Below are 24,690 nucleotides of genomic sequence, written 5' to 3' on the forward strand. Positions count from 1 at the left end.
CCTTTGCAAGGAAAAATACTTCATTAAGCAACACGAGAAACAGAAGGAGGAGGAATATCCTCGGATACAAAAGAAGCCAGATTGGAGGAAAATCCTTAATCCAAGCTGGTCAAAATAAATTGAATCCTGCTCTTCACCCTGCACTTTTCGCTCGCGCCCTGCAGTCATGACCAAAATACCCATGTGCTAGTTAACTAATGCAAGTGTAAAAAATAAGGGACCTTATTTTTACACATGCGTGACTTAAGTCACGCTGCATGAATTAACTGAAGGTAAATCGACATTAACAGAATAAGCAGCGGAATAAAATTTCGATTTACTTTCCTTGGATCATTACGAATTGAAACTTGAACCAGTGATTCAATTGTTACCTTAGAATGAAAGTCTGAAACGATCGGTGGAATCTGCGAACTGGAATCTCGATCACAGCCAAGCAAACAGCAGAGCCTCTATTGAGTCCACACGAACAGTGCTCCTCCAAAAGCTCGGTGCTAGCCAAGAAGACGGAAGTCAGAGAACTAGGGTTTCTGCAAGGAAAAACGTAACCGCAAACTATTGCACTAGGTTTCTATTTATAGAACTCCTTATGTGCTTTGCAAGTCAAACTCGTTTTTGACTTCACTAAGCCCAATACGAGTTTAGCAAATTTTGCTAAATCATTAGCATTATTTACTAAGCGCACCCTTTATATAAGTCGTACTTATATATATATATATATATATATATATATATATATATATATATCTTTTGACTGTTCTTTGTGTGTGACCCTTTAGGTTCTAGTCACGTTGGCAATGATATTAAATCTAATATCTAATACCATAAACAATGAGCGGTATCTAGCAACACATCATTGCTACCCAAGTGACAAGAATGTCAAGTGATCTGACGAAACCTTTCATGATAACACATATGTGTATAATTACTCCTTTGTCTCAATATCTTCATTGATCTCAAAGCATAGATAGTGTCACCCTTGTATAGATCAATGTTTATTTATCTTGATTCCGAAATATACTATTTAACGAATAAGTCCAATATCTTATATTGACTTAGTTCGGCATGGCCATGCATATTTATAGTCATATTTCATCAAGAGGCCTAAAGATATATCTCCTGTTTATGAGGAGGGACAAATCCCATCTAGAACACTCATGCCCCTCAGCATGATTCATCAAGTACCCATCAACCAACGTTATTGTTATCCTTTTACAGACAACGTTATAATGGCAACAAAGCACTTGAGTCCACATCTAGAGATCATAGTGGTTTCAGGTCTAAGAGCAATATACATTATTATCATTGTGAGAATATCTTATGACAATTTCATAACTTACTATGTAGTATTCTCACAGTGGGTCAATCCAATATAAATATTACTTCTAATATTTATATCTATGTATAGACTTAATATCTCATATCTATGACCCATGAGATGCGGTCATCAGTCTACATACATAATAGTCTCGACGCTTTATTATTATCCTTTATTCATATTAAAGCTTTGACTACGGATACATTTAAGAATAGCGTTCTATAAGATAATGTAATCTCATGATTAAGTCACACTTAATATATTATTACACGAACTATCTATTCTAAGGACTTTATTAACATTATCTAAATATTATAAAGAGTGTCATATATTATTCAATAATAAAAGTCATGATACATAAGATAGATTTAACATAAACTATTGGCCTCTAGGGCTTACACCAACATTAACTCACGCAGGTGTTAACACATAACCCCCTCCTAGGGTTTCAACTACTTCACAACTTATCTCCTTGTTTTCAAATTCCTCCACTTTTAAAAGGAGTTAAATTTCACGTAAATACCCTAACGGTAGTTTCTTGTTATTTTAACTGAATATACCCTAGACATAAGCTAGCTAGCTTCTGGTACTGTCTACAGTTTTTTCTAGAAATACCCTACCAGAATCTAGCTTTCAGGTAGTATATTTTGCCTCTTTCGAGCAACTTGGGGCATAAGAGCCATCATCCCAAGGTAAAGGTGGTGCAAGTGAATCATTCCATTTAATTTTCCTTTTGGATCAGAACCACCCATAACTTGAAGCAGAGAGACCAAAAACGTAATTTGACCAATATAAATGACAAATAATTGATATTCATTGTTCAAATGTTCAATACACATTGCAGTTTGGACACTGCAGAAACAAATAAATTTGACACGGGTATAGCTATAATGATCGATAATCAATGGATTAACAAACAAATGAAATGCTGTAATGAATATTTTGTAACACTTTTAAAGGCAAATGCAATTATAAAGTAGATAGATAACTACAGAAAACACCAATATATACTATATCCCAAAAAGAATATTAAACTTTCTTCTAAGATCTAACGATTCTCAGGTAATGTTTCCAAAGGAAATTTTATAAATTAAAAAAACATCCATGATCGTTAAAGAAAGTCAATAGTGTAGTCCTATTGAAAGATAGGAAGGTCGTTCTGTGATTGTAGCTTATTATTTGTACTCACTTCTGCTGGAACAACGCTACTCGAGGCCTCTTCTCCGGTCACATTTCCCATCTTCAAGAAATAACTATGCCTGCAAAAATATAACGTTTGAAGTCCACTCCATATACAATATAACATTATAACTTGTAAGGTTCAAACGGCAAAAATCAAATTATCTACCATCGAGTATCAGCTGTCAATTCAGGATGAAAAGCAGTCGCCAGTATGTTCCCTTGTCGCACAGCAACTATAACTTTGCTTTTTTCATCAGCATTCTCCTGTCATGCCATATATATTAAGAAACGTACTATATGTCATGGTGAAAAATCGTCAATGCATAACTAAGTTATTATATCCAGTGGCAATAGGAAGTCAGTCCGTTTTACGTATTTGGATTCTCTTCTGCCTCTAGTACAAAAAGACAAGTGGGAGAGCAGACATATGGATCCCGATCCACTCCTTCCAAATACTCTTTACATCCTCTCTATCACTCTCTAAACTTCTCTCTACTTTCTCTCTCTAACATCGTTTGTCTTATTGTGCATGAGAGGAAGGAGAGGATCCAAATCCCAGCAAAGAATGTTGGGAAGGAGGGTTATATAATGTAGAGAAATGGATGAATTATGAGAAAGATAGAGACTGGAGACTAGGAAAACTATGATCAGGAAGATTGACTCCAAATCCAAGCATCCATCTTTTCAAGTTAAGAACTAAATAGCATAAATGTTCGATAGAGTATTACTATTAGACCATTTTTTATAGTTAAGTGGTTTAAATACCGTACGTAACAGTGCATTATAACATTGATTTGTGTATCACCTGACCCAAACATAGATGCCCCCCAAGCAAACAAGTTTAGATTAAATGGTACATGTGGCGGCTACTGAGTAAACACTCCTCTAGATTCCAGTAAAATTCAGGTGTACGTCCAAATCCATTCTCGCTAGTTTAAGAAATTAATTACAGCATATATATACTACATTGGAAAAACGAAAAACTGTTTTCCAATTCTTCAACGAGGGAACTAAACTTATCATCTTTCCATAGAAAACATAGTAACCACTAGGCATAACAAAATTCAAAATTATTGTCACCTTGTGCTAATCCTATAAACCTGTGATTCTGCTACACGTATACGATGGCATTCATTTATTCTAACAGTCAAAACATGTTACATAGAATGCCAAAAAGCTATAGTCAATCAACTGTCTATTTTCCAATCCATGTCAGTATAGACAACTAAGCCTACTAATAAAGTATATCCGTAGCTCATTATGTATATGAAGATGAGACCAACATATATAAGACTGGAAATTTACAAGGTAAACAGTATACATTTTTATGGGCTGCTTTCTCAAAAATAAGGAATTTTTCCAAGGAGAATAAGTATATATACAAAAAAGGAAATATCCATAGCTGAGGTTCTAATTTATGCAAAATAGGACATCCAGGCTAAAGATCAAAACTTCGTATCTTAAAAATAAATAATCAAACAAAATTCCATTTTTCTACACACTCTTTTCATTTGCTCGGATAATACTCTATAATCCCAATAGAAACTTGGAAGGAATACAACATAGGGATCTATTAGCAATATATGTAAGAGGAAATAAGGATGGGCAAAAGGAGACTTGTCGGCCTGCTTCTGTTAGTTAAAGTGTTCGAGAGGTAATCATATTAGTTAGTAAGCTCACTAACTGCAATAGCAGAGTTGGGATATACATAAAAGGAGATAATTGAGGTGAGTAAATTATTGATCAGTTACTTTTGGGTGGAAGAGATCAGCAGGCTCCGGAATTTTTTAGATCATTCTTACTCTTTATAACTTGTACTGTCCTTTGATCCGGGGCTAAGTGGGGGCAAAATCAATTAAATTTCTACCTTTTCATTTGTACTTCTTTTAATCTCTGGACAGTTGTGTGTCATAATCATAATTCCCTCCATCCAAGACCTAATATCGATCCTTACGGATTCACGAACAGAATAATACACTTTATTAACGAAGTCTTATTTTCCTAGTTCATTCTTTATACTATCAATTAGCCAGAGAATAACATCGTCAAAAGAAAGTTCCAGCATGTATTCAACAACTACGCATAATATTTATCTGATCCTTTGCAATCTGGCATGTTTTCATTAAAATCGTATCATCAGCCAAACCATTTAAATTATAATATGACTCAGTGAAATATTTACTATTTACTGATAACTGACAAATGACAAAACATGAGAAGTTAGAAAATTACAAAACAAAACTCTACTGATCTTAAATTCAGAAAAGGCAGGACAAAAAAAATCTATAGACAGTGTCAATAACTAACCTTTTTATCTTCAACAGAGGAATCAGAACTCAGCTTTTTGTCAGAAGGTACAGGATAATCAGCTAGGACTTGAACTTCTGGACCTACATCAAGAATTGCTGGGGCACGAATAAAAACTCCACGGAATGTTTCAGGACCACCTTCCTTGGAGACGAGCTCTGGTACAGCAAGCTCTGTCTCAAAGCTTTGAATCTGAGTAAACAGGTCATTCTGTTAACTGTGACCAAAATTTTATCCTCTCCCCAAATTTCAATTAGAACACTAATATTATATTTACATCCGTGAATATTATCAGCTATAATGGAGAGAATGTAATAGAAAAAGATATGGCTGCTTGGATCAAATAAGTTCTTTGTTTCTCCCGTTCCTGATTAATGACTGAGATTAAGATGGGCTTCTGTTTACGTTTGGTCAACCGACCATGCATAATGACAAGGGAAAGGGATCCTAATTGATAAGATCTTTACTAACAAGGAAAGAGATATTGGACTTGATCAATTAAATGATAATGCTGAATACAATCAATCAATAAAGGATTATGTTCATTATAATTAAACCTATAAACGAAACAGAATAAAACAATTAAAGTAAAAAGGAAACAAAATAAAAATCTGATTGTGCTATCTGATATTGCTACCCCGTTAAGGAGCCATATCAAATGCATGCATTACCTGGCTGCCAAAGAAATTCCTGTGCACAGTACAATCAAGTCCACCAACAAGTTCTTGTCCACCAGTCTTCTGTCCTGAAATCATGTTTGTCATTTGAAGTTTTTAAACAATCATCGGATGTTTCATGTGATAGGTAAAAAAAGACTAAACATTTGAAATTTCTGAAGTCCAACACAAAGGCAGAAAACAGAAGAGAGAAACAAGCTTTCAAATTGCGGCCGCAGTTGCGCTGGCAATTACAATCCTTCATATTACTGAAAATTGCAGCCACGATTGCAATCATGATGCAGACGTGGCATGAGAACTTCAAAATTCTTGATGTTGTGGCTACAATTGTGATTGCCGACCACAACTTAAAACCTTGGAGAGAAACAACCCACCTGTAGCTTTATCGGCCAGGAAAATTAGTCCTGCACAGGTTCCCCAAACTGGCTTTCCCATTTGCACAAACTCCCGCAAAGCCGGAAACTGATAAATTGAAACATTGAGCATTAGATTATGATCATAATCATCATCAATACCAGAATCGTGACTTGATTCGGATGATGATACAATCACAATGTTTGCGTATAAAACTAGAATAATTATGTCCGACACTAGAAACATACTTTACACATACATTTAGTGATATGAAACGTCCACCATAATATTCGACTATTTTGTCATATATACTGAAACAACCACCATATAAAAAAGAACCTAGCTAAAGTAAGTTTATAGTTGTCTGTATAATTATTAATTATTAAATTGTAATATTAGAGCATGCTAAGTTTTGAATTGAGAACCCCCAAAAAATCCACTGAAAATAAGAAGTTGAGAGAGTATTTATACCAGGTTGAAGTATTGAGCGAGTTTAGCCATAGTGGTGCTTTCACCACCAGGGATGATAAGGGAATTAATGGTGAGAAGTTGTTCTGGTTTTCGTATCTCAACACCTTTCACACCCAATCTTCTTAAAACTGCAATAGACACTGAATGAGAAAATTGAAATAAGAGAAAAGAAACAGAGAAAGTTGAATAACAACATGCCTGCTATGTGTTCGTTGAAAGAACCTTGTAAAGCGAGAACACCAACAACCGCCATATTGTGGAGTGGAGAGTGAAATGAAACACCAATGGGAAGAAGAGAGGGAGTGTTTATGTTTGGTCCTCTCGTTTTGATATTTCAGTATGCGTGGTGTTATTATTATTATTATACTCCATTTTTTTATTTTATTGACGTCATTGGGCTGCTGCTGCCTCGTAAATGCTCTCAAAATTATAGTATAGTATAGTATAGGTTGGTTGGTGGTATTAGTGTCATTCCCATTCACACATACACGGGTTGAGCGGGTTCGGGTCAATCGGGTTGCGGGTAAATTGGGCGGACATATGCGGGTTAACTCTTGAACAAACCTAAAAAAATTCTTAAGCAAATCAGAGAAGTGATTATCTCTATTTTATTAGTTTAATAGTGGTGTTGCATGGTTGTCTTCTTGTTTACACAGCAGCAAGGCAAGGGAAAGAGATCAAGAGCCATAAAACTACAGACATGAAGAAGGAAGGAGAGAGGATCTGTCTACATGGTTTCAAAGAATAATTATTTAAATGGAAATAAAATAAAGAGGAGAGGGTATAAATATTGATAATCATAATTAAAATTCAAAGATTGTCACACATCTACAATCGTTAAGTCAAAGATTGAACGTTCTATATTTTAATGTTATTTTAAATTTGTTTTAGAAAAAAATATCAAGTTTGAAATATAGACCGCTTGATTTAATAACCAAAGATGTTTTTGTTTTTCAATGAGTTAAATTTACAAATGCGGCCAACATTATACTGAAAATCATCTAATTTGAAAAAGTAAAGATAGTTCAACATAGATATATCAAAATCCATTTTAATAATTACATTTCCATGAACTATTTTTATTCTAATAAAGAACATAAATTGATGAGAATCATTTTTATGTTAATCTATCCAAACATACACCAATTTCGTTAAACTTGTTTTTAAGGAAAATTAATTCTGTTAAAATTAATTTTCACCTCTTTGTAGAAAAATGTTTTAGAAATTGAATCAAATGTTCAACCGGTTGAACTTTCAACCAAACATCACTATAGAGGTTTGATCGTGATTTCATCCCGATTTAAATCAGTTGAACTATATATAACTCATAGATCTTACCCATCTCATGTTCGATTTGGTTTTTGAAATATTGTATGATTACGAGATATTTGGAAGACCAACATACCACAATATGATTGATCTGGGTAACATGAGAGTAAACACTTTAAACAAGTGGAAAGAGATTTGATCACTCACTCTTGCATGGAAGAAATCTGGTTAGAAGAGGAGAATTCACATTTGTGTCCAACGAGTTCTCCTCAGGATGTTAGCCACCGTTAAACATCGGAGATAACTCGTAGTAGCTATGAAATGATTATATAATAAAATAAAAAATATTCTACCCACCTTAGCATGAAACCAGCTCCATAAAACAGCAAGTCAAATTAAAAAATGAAGTTTACAAATAAAAAATTCCTACCATTATAAAGAGATTGTACTTGGCATAGTTCTGCAAGGAAAATCCACAGAATCATAAAGATAGTCCATATATCTTATAAGCAAGACTTCTAGTCTAAAGAAATCTAATGGAGTTTAAATATCATGTGACTAAAATGGCATCAAGTATTTACAGTGTGTAAAATTCCAGCACAGTGACAAATAAATTTGAAGTATAAATTAGCTTTCACTAAATGTAAATAAAAAGTTTTAAGGATAAGTCTCGCATAGGTAGCTCGACTGGTAAGCTAACCAAGGGACATAAATGAGTCTTGCGAAGGAGGTCGAGGGTTCAAACCCTAAAAACCAACATTACCACTAACTTAATCACTAAGATTTGACTACCCAGAAAAAATAAATAGTTTTTTTGAGGATAAGACATTTACAATCAAAGGTAACTTGAGAATGTACACGGATTAAGTAGCCTATTTAAACTCTTCTTGATGATCGAAATCATGTATCTCACCGGTGCTCATGCAGATCCAAAGATCCCTAAAATTCTCTAAAATGGAAATCAGAAGTCTTGATGATAAGAGATTAATATTTGATCCGGTGAAATCGGTGAAATCAGAGGCAACTTGTCAATGCGCATAAATAACCTTTTTAAATTCTCCTTGTTGATTGATTCCAAATCTTGTATCTCACTGTTGCTCATGTAGATCCAAAGGTCACTAGAGTTTACTCTTTTAAGACTGTCGCGACAGAAAGGGCAAGATTGAGATCTTGTATGCCTAAAACAAGAGGAAAAACTTAATCCGTAGAAGAAGTGAAAACGGTGCAAGTAGAATAGCTTTGTCGAAATAATCAATCACATTCGAAAAACATCTCTCAGAAATAAATCAGAACTCTAATATTTACACAGTTAAAAAGGGGTCGGATGAGAAACTATTAGTCATTAAGTGTTGCCAACCGTGGATTGCGCAAAATCACGGTTTGTTAAAATTCTGTTACACAACTGCGCTATAGCGCCGATATAGCCCCTATTTGACAATATTTTGTACTGTACTAAAGTCAGTATCATGAAACAACAATAATTTGTTCAAATTATGCTAAGCTATAGCGCGCCCCTATTTGACAACACTGTAGTCAGATGACTGATAGTAGCTCATTTCTTTCATATTAAGTTCAATTCTAGGCCTAAAATAAATACAATCAGTTTGTTTCTGTTGTATTAAATTAAAATTCTAGATAGATAAGATCATGTGGTTATAATACTAGCATAAACACTTGAGAAACTGTTTGGGAGAGCTTAGTAAAATAACTTAAGACATGTCCGTAAGCTGTTTTTAGCTTATTTCTAGAAGCTCTCCTGGATAGATTATGTAAACAGTTTATAAATTGTATAAAAAAAAGTTTGACTTTATTTTATCTTTACATATAGAAATAGCTTATTATTAATAAGTACTTATATGATAAACACTTATGATAGAAGTGCTTAATTAAGCTATTTATCCAAACAAATATTTTCTCCATTACCAACACAAATATGGACAATGCTAGGCCTTATACCAAAATGTAACTACTTGTAAGTCACAGCATGCTTACCAGTCATTATAGCATCTCATACACAAAGAGTGGTAGCAATTGGGTAACACAACCTTGTTGTTCATTTCCATACAAATCGGACATTCTTCTTCTCTCTCTAAATCAATTTCAGATAGCTTTCCTTTTCCAATCACATCTTTAGGCTTGTATTTTGTAGCACACAAATCCTTCTGTTTCCTCTCTTCTACATCAGTGATTCCTCTCTGAAGTTGTAATAAAGAGGGAAATATCACACCTGTTATGAAAAGCGTAAAAGCAATCGCATTTGAATTTCAAGTCATCGTTTTATAAAAGAACGCAAAAATCATACAAAGACATGGCATAGATTCAAATTTTTCGGGGATGGACCTGGTTTGACTTAAGTTACAGCTCATTGTAAAACTTAACATTGCTTTGCTAGCTCGTCGTAATTAGTGTCTTTGACCATAGTAGGGGCTTTAAGGTATCCTGACAGCTTAGGTCATTTGGGCCGTTATGAGACTTATAATCGAATCAAATCGACAGCAGGACATTCAGTTTTCTTACACATGGGGTTGCGCTACCTCTCTAATGGACGACTCCAGGAATCAGTTTCAAGTTCTTTTCTTGGAAAAAATTGAAAATTTAATTCAACATGACTAATCACTTACCATAGAACTCCTTTAGACTGGCTTTTCTTTCATATACGGACATGGTTGTCTTCCCATCCTCAAATGTCTGCAACAACTCCAACATTTTATTAAAAACTTGACAGTAAAATGATGACATTGGTCCATGCCATTGATACATCTATTTCCATTGTTCATCAAGTCGTAGCTCAAGTGGTCGAACTTGAACAATGAAATGAGTTTGAGAAGAAAGTCCGGTGTTCAAACCCTAGCTATTAACAACTAATATATGTCTTTCCGAAAAGAAAAGAAAAAGGTGTATTCAAGATAGAGGTGTAGCAAATGTACCTTGTATACGAGAACTCTAAGCAATCCTAAGGCTCCGGCAAGATGGCAATCAGTCCACTTAAACATAAAAAGGAGAAATTGAGCAGCTGGGCTATAAGATAATCTCATTTGAAAGCGGGCACCATCAGTTTCACTTGGATAATCAGAAGCACTGTACCAATTAATAGGGTTAATAAATGAATACACGGCAAAAAAAAAATCACATTTTATTCAGAAATTTTCATAAGGGATCATTAACTTCTAACAGGTTTATTTACTTCAAACCAGAATTTCAAAGACTTCATATGCACTCAAATTTTTAATGACACATTCACAAAAAGAAGCCTAAGTAAACTTGTGTCATGTTGATGTGCCACAAGAACTACAAATCTTATGTATAATGTTCCAAGTCGTAGGAAAGCATGTACTTGTGTCATTGCATAAAATGATGAAAGTAAAGAACCCTTGAATTTAACACATAAAAGGACCTATCACCTATGAACTACTGACACAGACTGCAAGACACAAACACCTGGATGTCAACAGTGTTGGGGAATCCAGGACAGTGCCTGCCGGGAGCAACAACAGGTCAATGTTTCAGGACCACAAGAGAGTGAGACACCACATCCCCATCCAAAACTTGAAGGCATTGGAATTTTTGGAAAAATAGAAGTGATTGTATGTAATCACAAGTGCCCGTGTCGGTGTTGTGTTAGTGTCGACACCTTGTGTCGGACACTCAGACATGTCATTGGTGCTTCATGGCCTGCCACTAACACCAGCGGTAAAAATAGAATCTACTTTTAGTCCGCCGAAATTTGCACAGGGAGAATCAAACCTGAGACATTGAGAGGAGCACACTCCAAGGTCTCAAGCCAACACCAACAGGCCAGGCGAAGCCAACAGAATCTACTTATCTTAAATCTTAATTGAATCTTCTTTACAGCAGAAGCAAAGTTAAGTCACTGGAAAATTTCATTGTTTGCATTGCTCAGTCTTCAAAAAGAAAAAACTTAAAAATACAGGTTGAAACTTTAAACATGGACATAAAGCCAAAATAAAAGGATCATGCTTTTTAAGAAACACAACAACATTTATCTTCAAAAAAAAAACATTTTTTTCTTCTGAAACCATGACACTACCTTGAATATGAACAAACAGAACACAGATTACTCCATATTTCAGCAATCATAAAAGAAAAAAATGCAAAAATAAAAAATCTTTCTTGCTTCAAAACAAAGAAATTCAATATAATAACAAGAACAATAACAATAATTATAGAAAAAAAAAAAAAAAGGGGGAATTCAAGAAATTTTACAGTGTATTGGCAAATTGAATATCAGCTTCAAGAGCTTTAAGAGAATCCTTGAAAGACTTGCGCATCTCTCCCATCACCATAATCACTTTTTCTTCTTCTTCTTGTTTTCACTTTTTCACAATAATATAAAACTCAATGAAACCCTCTCATGATAAAATTCACTTCACTCAAAAACATGAACCGTTATTCTTTTTTGTTGCGAAAAAATAGCCACTAAGATAAAGCACTCAAAAGAAGAGAGAATTTTTTAGAGTGAGATTAGGAAGAGAAAAAAGTATAATAATAAAAAATTCTTTGAAGGGGTTTTGTGGGTTTTGGCTTGAAGCACACGTAACCCCTTTATGCATATCTCATTTATTATTTTAGTGTAACTTGATTTATTACCTTATCTAGCATCATTAATGTATGATTTTGTATTATTATTCTTGGTAGAAGATTTTATATTATTTTTGACTTGGAAGAATTATATTTTAATATTGAATGATATACTTTTCTATATATTAATATATATTGATAAATAAAGTGTTGAAAGTAATTATTATAATGAAACAAAACTATTTGTAAAATATTAAGGTAATTGTTTTTGAGTCTAAGGTGATCTCTACTTTGGAATAGGACACCTATCTATTTACTCCTAAACAAGGTATATGTTGGATAAACTCAAAACATTATTTGTTACTAGTATTTTTATTTTTGGGTCTTGTTAACCGGTGTCTCTCGGACACTGGTTAAGAAAACTAAAAAACAAAGTTTTAAAGTAAAAATAACACTTTTTATGCTTTTGAGAAGTTGATAGCACAAATTCCAATACATTGCTTATTATATTTAATTCCTTAACCAGTGCTCCGAAGGCACTGGGTAACATAAATTACACCACTAAAAAAAAGTTGAATATTTTTTAATCGTGTGATTGAGATTAAGTAGTTAACAAGTTTTCCTGAAATGAATTATCCGGAGAACCCGACTTTAATTTTTAGTGGAAATAATTATTGGTCAGGATTTAACCCTTTCCCCTAGAAATCAAAAGGCCTGCTTCGAAATGTGCAAAATTAAACGTCGAAGTTGTTTCAAACATATATTTAACCATAAACTTCAATCTTCTAACTCTTAACTTAAACCAATTAAATTATCCAACCCTCCATGTATCCTGTAGAACATATAAATTAATGTACATTCACGTAATAAATTATATAGACCGTAAAGAAATGTAATTTTTTTTGACAAACCTTAAAGAAATGTAATGTACCCTTAAAAAAATCGATGTTATTTTAGTAAAGAATGTATCATTTGAAACCGAAATCTAAGTATAAATAATTATCGATAAAATTTTACTATTTGTTTCATTACTAACATCCTTTCATGATTCCTTAAAAAAAATCCTTTCATGATAATCCAAGAGTTAAGATAAAAAATAAAAAATAAAAAAATTACTTAAATTTTATAGGACAACTCCTATAAAAAAACATCAATATATATCAGAATTATTGTCACCGCCGACAAAGTCGACAATTACGCCCTCCAGATTTATCCAAGAAAATAGGTACATCGCCACTTGGCTTTCAACGTGGCTCCCATTACTCCAACTAATTAACTTTTTTATTTTATTTTATTTGGTTATTTATAATAAAAAAGAGAAAACTTAGGTACAATTTCTTAGGTGCTTTTCGTATGGTTCTTAACTAAATTCACTGTGATTTCCTCAAATTCACAATTTTCTCAAAGTTTGTTATATCCAAAAAAATATGTATTTTTAATTAAGAACCATACGAAAATCATCTAAGGAATTGTACCTAAGTTTTCTCTTAAAACAAATAGGATAACGAATGATACTAAAATTTAAGGGAATAAATATCTTTTGTTTAAATAACTTTTACAATTAGGGGTGTTCCATTTACGGTACGGTTTGATTAGTTTTGAGCATAAAAGTCATCTTAACCATGGGATAAAAGTATGCAGTTTTAGTCTGGTGGTATTGGCTTGGGACCTGGGAATGTGATCCTCCTTGAGGTTTCAGGATTGATTATCCCCAGTGCCAATTTAGGTGGGTTAATTTAGTTTCTTCAAAAAGAAAAAATGCAGTTTGGTTCGATTCGGTTGACTTTTAAAAAGTTATCTTAACCAAACCAAACCAATGTGGTTTTGATTGGTTCGGTTAGTGCCGTTTTTTTAAACAATATAATTTTTTTGTTTTCAACATTAAACTCAAGTTAAAAAGGTAAAACACAACATATTTGCAACAATGTTCCCAACAATGTTTTATATTTCCTCCAACATTATTATTTCATTTTCACCCAACAACATATACCAAATTAAAAATGTAGACAAAAAGTAATCATATTCTATAAGAAATGCAAAAGATTAAAATTTTATCATTATTAAAAAGTTCAAGTAGCACCTAAATACATTTTTGAGATGAAAAACAAAGAAGAAAATTAACAAGAGAAAAAATATATCATTTTATAGAAGTTTTCATTGAGTTTTTATGAGTATTTGTCTAGGTGACATAAGTTTAATTATTGTTTTTCTTATGTTGCAGTTTGTTTCGGTTGGTAATATAAAAACCGCAAACCAAACCAAACCATTGGTTGTGGAAAAAATTGATTCAAATATATCCAAACAAAATACAATTTTTTGCTCTTTCGATTTGGGTTGGTTCGGTTTATGATATTTCTATTAGATTTGTTTGGTTTTGAACAACCTTATTTACATTTTCTTCTCTTTAAAGACAATTGACAGACTCAACCTCAAGACCTCTCATATTTGAAAATCTCTCAAGTATAATTTTCTTAATTCTTACATCTCAACCACACATTTATCATCATCTTTTTCTTTATACCTCCTTTTCTCTCTCTCGTATTTAGTTGTGTAGATGTAACAATGGTAAAAAAAAAAAAAGATAATTCCACTTAAGAGAATCCATTCCTCTCAAATTTATTTTTAGAGTTAATTAACAAACTTAGCTATAAGGAAAAAACATAGATGCATTTTATTCTCATATTTATCAGAACTTATTTTTTGAAATAAATATTTATGGAACTTTATTCTCACCATTTTCTTTGGAAAAAAAATTCTACTTCGTATAAAAATTCTTCCCTATATATTCATTAGAATATTTTATACACATAAATAAAATTTAATAAAGTTATAATAAACACTCTATTAATTTAGTTCAGTTGATAGCGATATTTCACAATATATATAAAGATTGGTCGAACTTCATACACTCCACCATTCATTTTAAGAAAAATTTATAATTAGTTGACCAGTTGGTTATTGATCAAAACAAAGGGATGCAACATATTTTCATCCTTATATTTCTGGGAATCTAGAGAAAGAAAGAAAATTGACTACAAAAAGTTTAGCCAATGGGACAGGTTTTGTCCATTTCGTACTATAATAAAGCAATGACATGTCAGAGGTTCGCTTTGTCCGTTTCGTGATAAAATGATAATAAGTTAATAACAGTGCGAAAAATGAAAATACGAAACTGAAAAAAATAGCAAAAAATGAAAAAATATGGAGATGCGGGGTATCGATCCCCGTACCTCTCGCATGCTAAGCGAGCGCTCTACCATCTGAGCTACATCCCCAAGATGTTAATATACGCTATACACTAATATTTAATATTGTTTAATGAATAAGTTACAAAACAATTTTAGAATAGTATCAATAGGACAATTTAGTTTTTGAAAACTGTAAAATAATAGTTATGTTTTCTAAATTAAGGAATTCACTAATTTAGTCATTTCATCTAAATATCACTTTAAAAAATGTTCAGCAAAACTAATGTAGAAAATATATATAGATATATCTTGATTTGTCTTTTGTTGCATCAAGACAAATATATACTACTTTTAAAGTATTATTCAACAAATTTTTTAGTCAAACTCTAGTGTGATTGTTGACAAAAACAAATAATGACTTTTAAAAATTTAAAATTCTTAATTACAGTAGTTATATATTTGGAACCGATTAATTTGGTCTCAAGAGCTAAGGTGATCATAGATTTTTAATTTAGTAACCACTTTCAAATTTCATAAATTTCAATGATCAAAATGCATAACCACAATTTCAAATACTAAACTGTTGTGCACACTAGCTTATTGTTATTGCTATCAGCCTCCTCATTTTACACTTAACGGATGGTTGTATGATAAAAATGAGACAGAATTAAATGGAACGATTATCCATTCTATATGTACATTTTTTTTCCATCAGATTATGCTATTTTGCATAAAATAAAGTATACATTTTAGATCACAGTTTGGACAGTGGCATGATGCAACTAAAACATCTCAATTCTAGCAGCACACATAGCTGCATCATGCCATGAGTATAAACTGCTTCAACGAACTTAAGTTTTAAATTATAGTTTGCGATCCTAATTATGACCGCAACATCATTTGAAGCCATCAAAATATTTAAAGCAGCAAATAGGTCAAAGCTTTGTGTTTTTGAAGTTTTCTGCAAATCACATTTTGAGATGTGACCGCGACTGCAACTACAATTGAAAACCTTGTAACTCACAGCCGGAACACAGTTGTAACAACAAAACAATTTAAAACCCTCTTAATCATGCAGAAATCTACATAACCGTAATCGTGGCTCAATCTCAACTCAAAATGGCCTCACATGAACATTTCTTTTTAAACTTTACTTTGTAAATAAAGGAACTGTGCAAATATGACTATCTTCTGATAAAATTCATTCCAATCATCGTGTTTAGTTTCTCTGTGTTTGTCAATGGAGGAATAATGTCAAATATGATTACTCTACAATAACTCGTTAACATTAGAAAGATAGCGAGGCTCGAAAACAGAAAAGTGAGAACTTAAAAGAAAGGCTTGATCAGTATTCAATGCCTTAGCTAACAGTGTGCGTAACAAATTACACAAACTAAATAAAAATTTGATTTCTGTATGGTCCATTTACTCTGCTTCATAGCATGGGTGTGTTACCTATTCTTCTGCCAATAAGTTCCTTCAACTCAAATTCACCAGGGAATCTGTTCTCCTTCAGCTTGGAGAAAACCTATGAGGTGCAAATCAAACAAGAGGATCATTAAGTCATTAAAAATATTCGAAACTTTTATAGGTAGACAAGTGCAATTTACTCAAAAAATCAATGTTTCAATAGATCCATATGACTTTGGACTTCTTTCTATAAACAACTTAATTAATTGCTTAAAGCGTAAGTGTTTTATGCATTAGCTATTTCTATATCAAAAGATAAAATAAATTCAAACTATCTCCATAAGCTATCCTTATGAAAATAAGCTGAAAACAACATATGGGCATGTCATAAGTTGTTTCCATAAGTTTTCTCAAATAGTCTCACAAGTGATTGTGACAGTAGATAAGCTCAAATAAATCAAACCAAACCACACAGACCCAATTTAAAAATTCAGAGTTCCCTCACAGCATTTATTATTGATGTACACTGTCACATGTTAACACCATCATAAAAAAAAAAATGACACTAAATCAATTGCCACCATTAACAAGGGACTTACCAATTCGCCATTGAAATATACTTCGAAAGCACCGGAACTCTGTAAGAAGGATTGAACGAAATTTGAAAGAAGCCATATGCTAGCAATACTTCCAAATTTATTGGCACGCAAGGAATAGTACAATTGTGGTGGTGTCACTCCCAATCTCGGGAATATCTGGTCACCTGCGGTTATAGCTATAATAGCTCCAGTTTGCAACACTGGAACTACTTTGCTAAGAGCACGCTTCGGAAGTGGAGGCGGATAGTTAGCCAAAACAACATTAATCCCAGGAAATAAAGATTCCAGCGTGTTTTTCACTGATACTGCATTTCCCCTGCAGAAAATGTCCTGGAAATTAAACAAGATATACTAAACTTTGTTCTTACAAGCATTTGTCTTACTTGGAAATATAAGAGCTCTACAAATGAAACAAGCTAAGGAAGAATGCAGCTAAAACAAGCTAAGTCTAGTCTGAATCTGAAAACTTACAAGTTCTAACACTAGCTAAATTCTCGGTGTTATGGATTATGGAAAGATTACTGTTGCCACTAATGTACATAACTTAGGACCAAAAATCAGAACTTATAAATAGGACCAATGGATGATGAGTGCACAGTTTGGCAAAAGATACTACATTCCGCAAATGAAAAGCAAGGATCTATATACTTCAACGATGTTAGAATGAAAATGTTCGGTTCTTGGGACAGCACAAGCAGAAAGAGAATAATTTGTCCTTGAGATTTATTGATTATTAAAAGAAAAAGTACACAAGATCGAATACTCTCACTTCCAAAAAAAAAAAAAGAATACTCTCCTCACACCAAGATAACCAGTCAATACTAACAGTTTGCAAAAGATCCCTAAATAGAGAATAAAGTCTTATTTATAGACTTTTCGTACACAATTAGATCTACGGATCAAAAACAGAAAATAACAACCTAAATATAACTATACAAAAGTATAATTAATTTCTATTTATCTATATTCCTAAACTTCTTCCTATGGTAGACTTGCAAGGACCTAGTAGTTGGGTCGTTAATGTTTTTCCTAACAGAAAATCAAAAACATATTTTCCATCTATTAGTATAAATAACCATTGGCTAACAAGACCTGACTCAAAGAGAGACCGAGATAATAGAATGCAATAGATGCTGTGCCTCATTTGGAGTGAGTTTAGATAAACAGCTTAATGAGCTTATATGATGAGAACTCGTCATATAAGAGCTAATATAAAAGTTGATACTATTACTATGTAATGAGTAAAATCTCTATATAAGCTATTTCTATAAATTATCACAAGGAGCTTATAATAGTAACTTAAAAAGCTTGTAGACAAATTACAACCTACTATTAAAGCTCTTTCACATATTTACATAATCACTTATGTCGTAACATAAACCAGAATAAACTCGTTCAAATCAAATTTCAAACACATCTTTGACAAATAATTAATACTGGATACTATTCAGATATGCACAAACTTGTTTGAATTAATGTAGAATCCACACAAGTAGTTATGTTTTTAATCATCTGGTTTTGACTTTTGCTCTTGTTTCCTTTCCTTTTTCCTTCAGTTCCTTTTCAATACCAAAATAATAGTAATATTACACAATTTTTCCGGCAGGTTCTATGTCCATGATGAACCAGTATTTAAAAATCACTAAAAACTCTAACGGCGATGTAACACCTCTTAGAAGTAGAAGCTCACAGTCCTCTTCGATCTTACGGGCCGAGACAATGATATGGTTGGAGTTAGTTTGACAAAAATAAAGAAAACATACATAGGTTTTCCCTTGTTTTTGTCAAACCGGCACTAATTGAGTTATCGTCTCATCCACAAAGACAAGGAGGACCATGAGCTTCTATGATAGGTTCCTAAACAAGCTACAACTATGGAACTATGAAAATAACAGATTCTAAATTACGAGAAAGAATAGTAACTATCTAAGAAAATTAAAGACATTCGTCACTCACATTGGATATCTAAACATGAGACTATGTAATACTTATATAAGTTGATGCATACACATGGTCAGATAACTACATCAGCCACACAATAAAAATGCTACCATACAAACTAATAGAATGTGCCTAAAAGATCCCTGATAGGATCATGGAGACTAAGGGTGTGTTTGTGAGTTGGATTTTGGAGGGCTAAGTCTATATTTCAATATATATTTGATATTTTAAATGAATTGAAAGAACAACATGATACATGAGCATATAACATCATGTTGTTCTTTTAATTTTTTTAAAATTTCAAATATATATGAAAATACAGACTTAGTTCTCTAAAGCCCTCCCCTCCAAAAACCAACTCGCAAACACACCCTAAAAGAATAATGATTATTGGGCATTTGGGTGTATTGTCCTATCCCTTTTTTTAGCCAAGATGCCTAATTTCATAGTTTTCTTAGCGACAGAAGATCCTAACATTCTACTTCCAAAAGATGACGTTTGTCATCATTGAAATTTCAAACAATACCAAGTAAACTCACATATATTACATAAAGAAACCTTTAACTTAGTTAAAGAATTAAACCAAATTCAAAATAACTATAGATTAAGGAACATACTTGTAAGAACAAGAAGTGCAAAAGTCAATGCTAACAGTGTTGCCAGCACCTATTGGACCAACACCAATTGGGTCAATTCCACTTTGTTTCTGCATTAACACAAACACATAATCCACATAAAAAACCATAATTGAAAAAAATAAAATAAAGGGTTGTTATAGAAAATTGAAAAACCTGTATGGGAAAATCAAGGGGTTGTTGAAGATGCGATTGTTGAGGTTGAGGAATTGGGTGAACGTGATTGTGACGAGATGGTTTGGGAGGCGGTGAAGGAGAGAAAAGGTTGATGATGTCTGAGAAGAATAGGAAGAGTGGTAAACCAACCAGAAGGATTTGTGTGCGATCCATTGTTGCAGAGAGAGAGAGAGAGAGAGTTTTGGGTGAAGAATTTGATGGCAGATTTTTTTTAGAATTTGAAGCTCAAAGTTATGCTGCTAATAACTTTGGATTTGAGTAAATACTTATTTCGTTCGATATCTATTTGCCTTGTTAATCTTTTATCCAAAAAAAAAATTATTTTGTTGTTTTATCTTTTTTTCATTTGTTTTAGAAAAGTTTGTTAGCAAATTCTATGGTACACTCAAGAATTTTTTTTTTGAATAAGTACACTTAAGAACTTTTTTTTTGAATAAGTACACTCAAGAACTTGAGTGCACCGGTACACCAAATCATTAATTTAATATTGAAACGAGTTGTTTTTTGAAGAAAAATAATTGTTTTATATCATTAACAATTACAATAGCTAGATCTTATTTAACAAAAGTGTTGGCAAAATAAAATTTACTTTTTTTGAATTTTTGTTATATATAACAAAGATTATTGATTATTTTTTATGAGAAAATGTTAAAATTTTAATATGATTCTTATAAACAATGAAAAAATATTTTTTTCCTTATAAAATGATGTTATATAAAATATAAATGCTAATAAATAACTCTTTATTTCATAAAATGATCTTTAAATTATCAATTTTTGAAACAGGAGTACCGGTGCACCTCAATTTATGAGGTGTACCCTAGAAGTTCCCATTTAAAAAATGTATTTGATTCTGTTGTTAAATAATTTAGTGATTATTTGTTATATGCGTGTGTGTGTGAAGGTGATACATGATAAAGAAATGAAATATTTGCATTTCACCAAAAAACAAAAAAACATGATATATTTGCCACCATGAGAAATTTTGCTTTCGTTCGATTGAGTATGCTTGATATGAACGTATTGTTAGGCTTAATGTTGATTTGAGAAAAAAATTCCATAAACGTGTTTATGTTGCCTTTGCGCTATTTCATTCCATAATCATAGGTATTCCGTCATGATTGTTTCCAATTGCCATCGTAAATTTATTGGCTCAAGCTATTAACCTCTTTATTAAAAATACAATTAAAGATCAAGGGTAGCTGCAAATTTTCATTGATGCGATTAGGGGTGAACTCTATGAATACTTGTTTGATGAAATTCGAAAAGAGTCTTATATGTTGAAATTGTCAAAGCCTGCAGAACATGAGTGCAATTCCAAAGCTTGAGTACCTTGTTCGATATTCTAAGTTAGATGCTTTATTTCTTTTCGAGACACTAGTAAAAGTGAAGCTTTTCGTTATATGTTTGATTTTGATTGTTTTCTTGCGGTTAGTAGTAATGACAGAAGTGGCGGTATTTCTCTATTTTGGAGAAATTCATTTAACAGTTTTGTTCTAAACTATTATTCTAATCATATTAATGCTCATCTTGAGGATCCAAGTTAGGGCCTTTTGCAATTTACAAGTTATTATGGGTTCTTGGAAGAGGGAGGCCACGGAGACTCTTGGATTTTCTTCAAACTCATACAAAGGATGTCTAATTACCATGGTCTATTAGTGGTGATTTCACGACATTATGTTTGACCATGATAAAAATGGAACGGTTGAACGAGAAAGGTGGTAAATTAATAGGTTTTGCCAAGCAATGTAAGATTTTGGCTTAACAAATGTGCCTATGGCTGACTATTAGTGCATGTGGTTTAAGAGTATTGGCACATCTAGAGTAGTTGAGGAACGCCTGGACAAGGCACTTGCGAACAAAGGGTGGCATGCGGTCTTCCCAAATGCACAATTGGAAATTTTGGTAGCTCTTACATCTTATCACTATCTTATCTTATTGAATCTTGAACCAGGTTCTAGAGTAGGCGCGCGACGCAAATCCAGATATGAGAATGCATGGAGTATTGAACCCGGATTCAGAGATGTTGTTCAGGAAAGCTGGTAGAACAAAGTTCATCATTTGGTGGTGCCTAAAGTAGATGTATGCACAAATGTTTTGTTATCTTGGACTAAGAACAATTGTAACAAATTAAAAGTATACATTGAAGAATGTCACAAAACGCTAAATTTATATTGTAATCAAGGTAATTCATGTGACTCTTAACAACTCGCTTCTTTTGGCAAAGAGCTAAAGCCCACTGGTATCAGGATGGTGATCTCAACACATAAAATTTCCATGCGTCTGTTACAATGTGTAAGAAGGTAAATCATATAACATCCCTGGAAACTGATTGAATAACAGGTGATACAAGTATGTGTTAGTGTTTACCGGTGTTTTTGTGAACAAACCAGGAGGAGTGGGATCAAACCAGAAATCATAGGACATGTTGTGCAAAGTTTTTCCAGGAAAAGAGTGAGCATTCATCAAATTCATAGGTTGCTTTATGAACAAGACGAATCTGCATGGCGTCTTTCGATGGATAAAAGGTTAAAACAAAAGGAAATGTAGTAAATGCAAAATAAAGACTAAAAGTTTAAAACGCATAAACTTAAAGAAAAGGTAAATTGTATTGCATTAAAGTAAAGGTGGTTCGACGAATCAGATTACATACATTTTGTATAACTTTGTTCTCTCACGCCGGTGCTTTGAGTGTTTTAGAATTTCTATAAGTGATTTGCGACTCATTTTCCATATGGAAAACTACTATTTATACATAGAAAAATAACTAAAAAAAAGGCCTGCTCCACGTTCAGCACTTCTTCCATTGAGGAACCGCTTGTCTCCCACATTTTCATTGAGGAAACCACTGCTCTTTGGATTCAAATTCTTCCCGCCTTATTGGTAACTGCTTGGCTTCAGAGATTTTAAACCCTTTCACACGCTAAGTCCAAATCTCGTCGAAATTCCCATGTTAAAGAGAAGACTTTGATTCCTGGAAAAGTGAAAGTCAGCCAATGTTGACCGCATTAAATGAGCCTGTCGAAATTACAGGCTAATAGTTAGTTAGCTCGAGAGTATTTTGAATAATTATTCCACGGGCAAGACAGTGTGCGTCGACCGATTTTGGATGCTCTCACATCGGTAATTGATGATAATGAAAATATGGAACTAACTACTCCGTTTCATATTTAGGAATTCAAAGATGTCATGTTTTCTATGCGTCTTGATAAATACTCCAGACCAGAAGGTTTTAGTCCTGGATTTTACCATCAATTTTGGAGCATATACAATGCAAATATATTCTAAGAATGTTGTTGTTGGTTGACTGAGAACCAATTTCCTCCAGTGTTGAACAAACCCAACATTTCCCCCGTCTCAAAAGGCCAACAACAAAAGATGATAAAGAATTTGAGACCAATTGCATTATGTAATGTGATATACAAACTGCTCTAAAAAGTGCTCGCTAATAAGCTGAAATGCACCCTTAAATGCGTGTATGACAACCAATTTATGTTCATATCCAAAAGGTCGATATTGGACAATGCAATGATCCCATTTGAGGTCGTCCATCATATGAAAATTGATACGCGCATGAGCAACAACATTGCAACGCTCAAATTGGACATCAACAAGGCTTACAATCAGATTGATTGGGTATATCTGAAAAAGGTGATGTTAAAAATGGGTTTGAGCCAAAGTTGGTTCGCTAAATTCTTATGTGTATTAAATTTGTGGATTACTTTGTGATAGTAAACAATACTCCCTCTGATCCTTTTTACAAGAAACAATTGAATTTTTAGATACATTGAATAATTTATGTATCTGGTTTAGATTCTAGACCATATACATAAATTATTCAATGTATCTAAAAAATCAATTGTTTATTGTAAATAGGAATTGAGGGAGCAACTTGGTTGGTCCGATTATTTTGGGGAGAGGCCTTTGCCAAAGTGACCCGCTCTTTCCATATCTTTATATCCTTTGTGCGGAAGGGTTTTCAGCGCTTAACAGACAAGCTGAGAGGAGGGCGATTAACATGGCATCCTTCTTTGTGATAATCCACCGATGATTGTTTTATATTTTTCATAGAAACCGAAGCCGAGGCAAAAGTCATTGAAAACATTATGACAACTTATGAAACCACACCAAGTTAAGATATAAGCCTTCTTGAGTCTAAGATTTATTATAGCACAACGGCAGAAGAACAGATACAAGCAACTATCACACACATTCTCGGTGTGCAAGCAGCACTTGGAATAGGTAAATTCTTGGGATTGCCATTCATGATCGGGAAAAATAAGTAAGCTCTTTTTGGTTACATTAAGGATCAGATTTGAAACAAAATAAACTTGTGGAGGAGCAAGTGCTTGTCAAAAGCGGGGCGTGAGGTGCTGATAAAATTTGTGTTACAAGCTATTTCGACATATATTTTGCTTTCAAAAATGTTGATTGACTATATTGAAAATGCATAAAAAAATATTAATATTATGAGTATTTTCCTCCTTCCGAAAATGTTGATTGACTATATTGAAAATGCATAAAAATATTAATCAATAAATGTGTATTTTTTTTTGTCAAGTAGTCCAATGATGAGAAATTAATTTTTTTAAGGTGAATAAGTCGAGATTCAAACCACAACTCATA

General features: G+C 33.0%; 3 protein-coding genes and 1 non-coding gene across 5 annotated transcripts; all 4 read right to left on the reverse strand.

The window, feature by feature from the left end:
- Positions 1–2,241: 2,241 nt before the first annotated feature.
- Positions 2,242–6,657, reverse strand: LOC11409211 (probable pyridoxal 5'-phosphate synthase subunit PDX2). The gene is made up of 7 exons (XM_003604607.4): positions 6,505–6,657; positions 6,307–6,434; positions 5,856–5,943; positions 5,476–5,549; positions 4,805–4,996; positions 2,664–2,761; positions 2,242–2,574 (listed from the first exon to the last, which is right to left on the reverse strand). The coding sequence occupies exons 1-7, from the start codon at positions 6,557–6,559 to the stop codon at positions 2,451–2,453; spliced, it is 759 nt and encodes a 252-aa protein (XP_003604655.1). The 5' UTR covers positions 6,560–6,657; the 3' UTR covers positions 2,242–2,450.
- A 1,510-nt stretch (positions 6,658–8,167) lies between these two features.
- On the reverse strand, positions 8,168–12,088 carry LOC11420407 (E3 ubiquitin-protein ligase AIRP2). 2 transcript variants are annotated; one of them, XM_039833258.1, is made up of 6 exons: positions 11,800–12,088; positions 11,320–11,446; positions 10,503–10,653; positions 10,197–10,263; positions 9,568–9,802; positions 8,168–8,753 (listed from the first exon to the last, which is right to left on the reverse strand). In XM_039833258.1, exons 3-6 carry the CDS (start codon positions 10,608–10,610, stop codon positions 8,537–8,539), a joined length of 627 nt encoding a protein of 208 aa, XP_039689192.1. In that variant the 5' UTR covers positions 10,611–10,653; positions 11,320–11,446; positions 11,800–12,088; the 3' UTR covers positions 8,168–8,536. The 2 variants fall into 2 exon arrangements, with proteins under 2 accessions (XP_039689192.1, XP_003604656.1); XM_003604608.4 differs by lacking the exon at positions 11,320–11,446 and having other exon boundaries at positions 11,800–12,086.
- Positions 12,089–15,316: 3,228 nt separating this feature from the next.
- On the reverse strand, positions 15,317–15,389 carry TRNAA-AGC (transfer RNA alanine (anticodon AGC)). The gene has a single exon. It is a non-coding gene; the product is annotated as a tRNA-Ala (tRNA).
- A 1,092-nt stretch (positions 15,390–16,481) lies between these two features.
- On the reverse strand, positions 16,482–20,319 carry LOC11437317 (selT-like protein). The gene is made up of 4 exons (XM_003604609.4): positions 20,044–20,319; positions 19,870–19,958; positions 17,312–17,627; positions 16,482–16,830 (listed from the first exon to the last, which is right to left on the reverse strand). Exons 1-4 carry the CDS (start codon positions 20,215–20,217, stop codon positions 16,738–16,740), a joined length of 672 nt encoding a protein of 223 aa, XP_003604657.1. The 5' UTR covers positions 20,218–20,319; the 3' UTR covers positions 16,482–16,737.
- Between the last annotated feature and the right edge of the window lie 4,371 nt (positions 20,320–24,690).

This window comes from Medicago truncatula, chromosome 4 (genome assembly GCF_003473485.1).
Source record: "Medicago truncatula cultivar Jemalong A17 chromosome 4, MtrunA17r5.0-ANR, whole genome shotgun sequence".
In the NCBI taxonomy this organism is placed as follows: Eukaryota; Viridiplantae; Streptophyta; class Magnoliopsida; order Fabales; family Fabaceae; genus Medicago; species Medicago truncatula.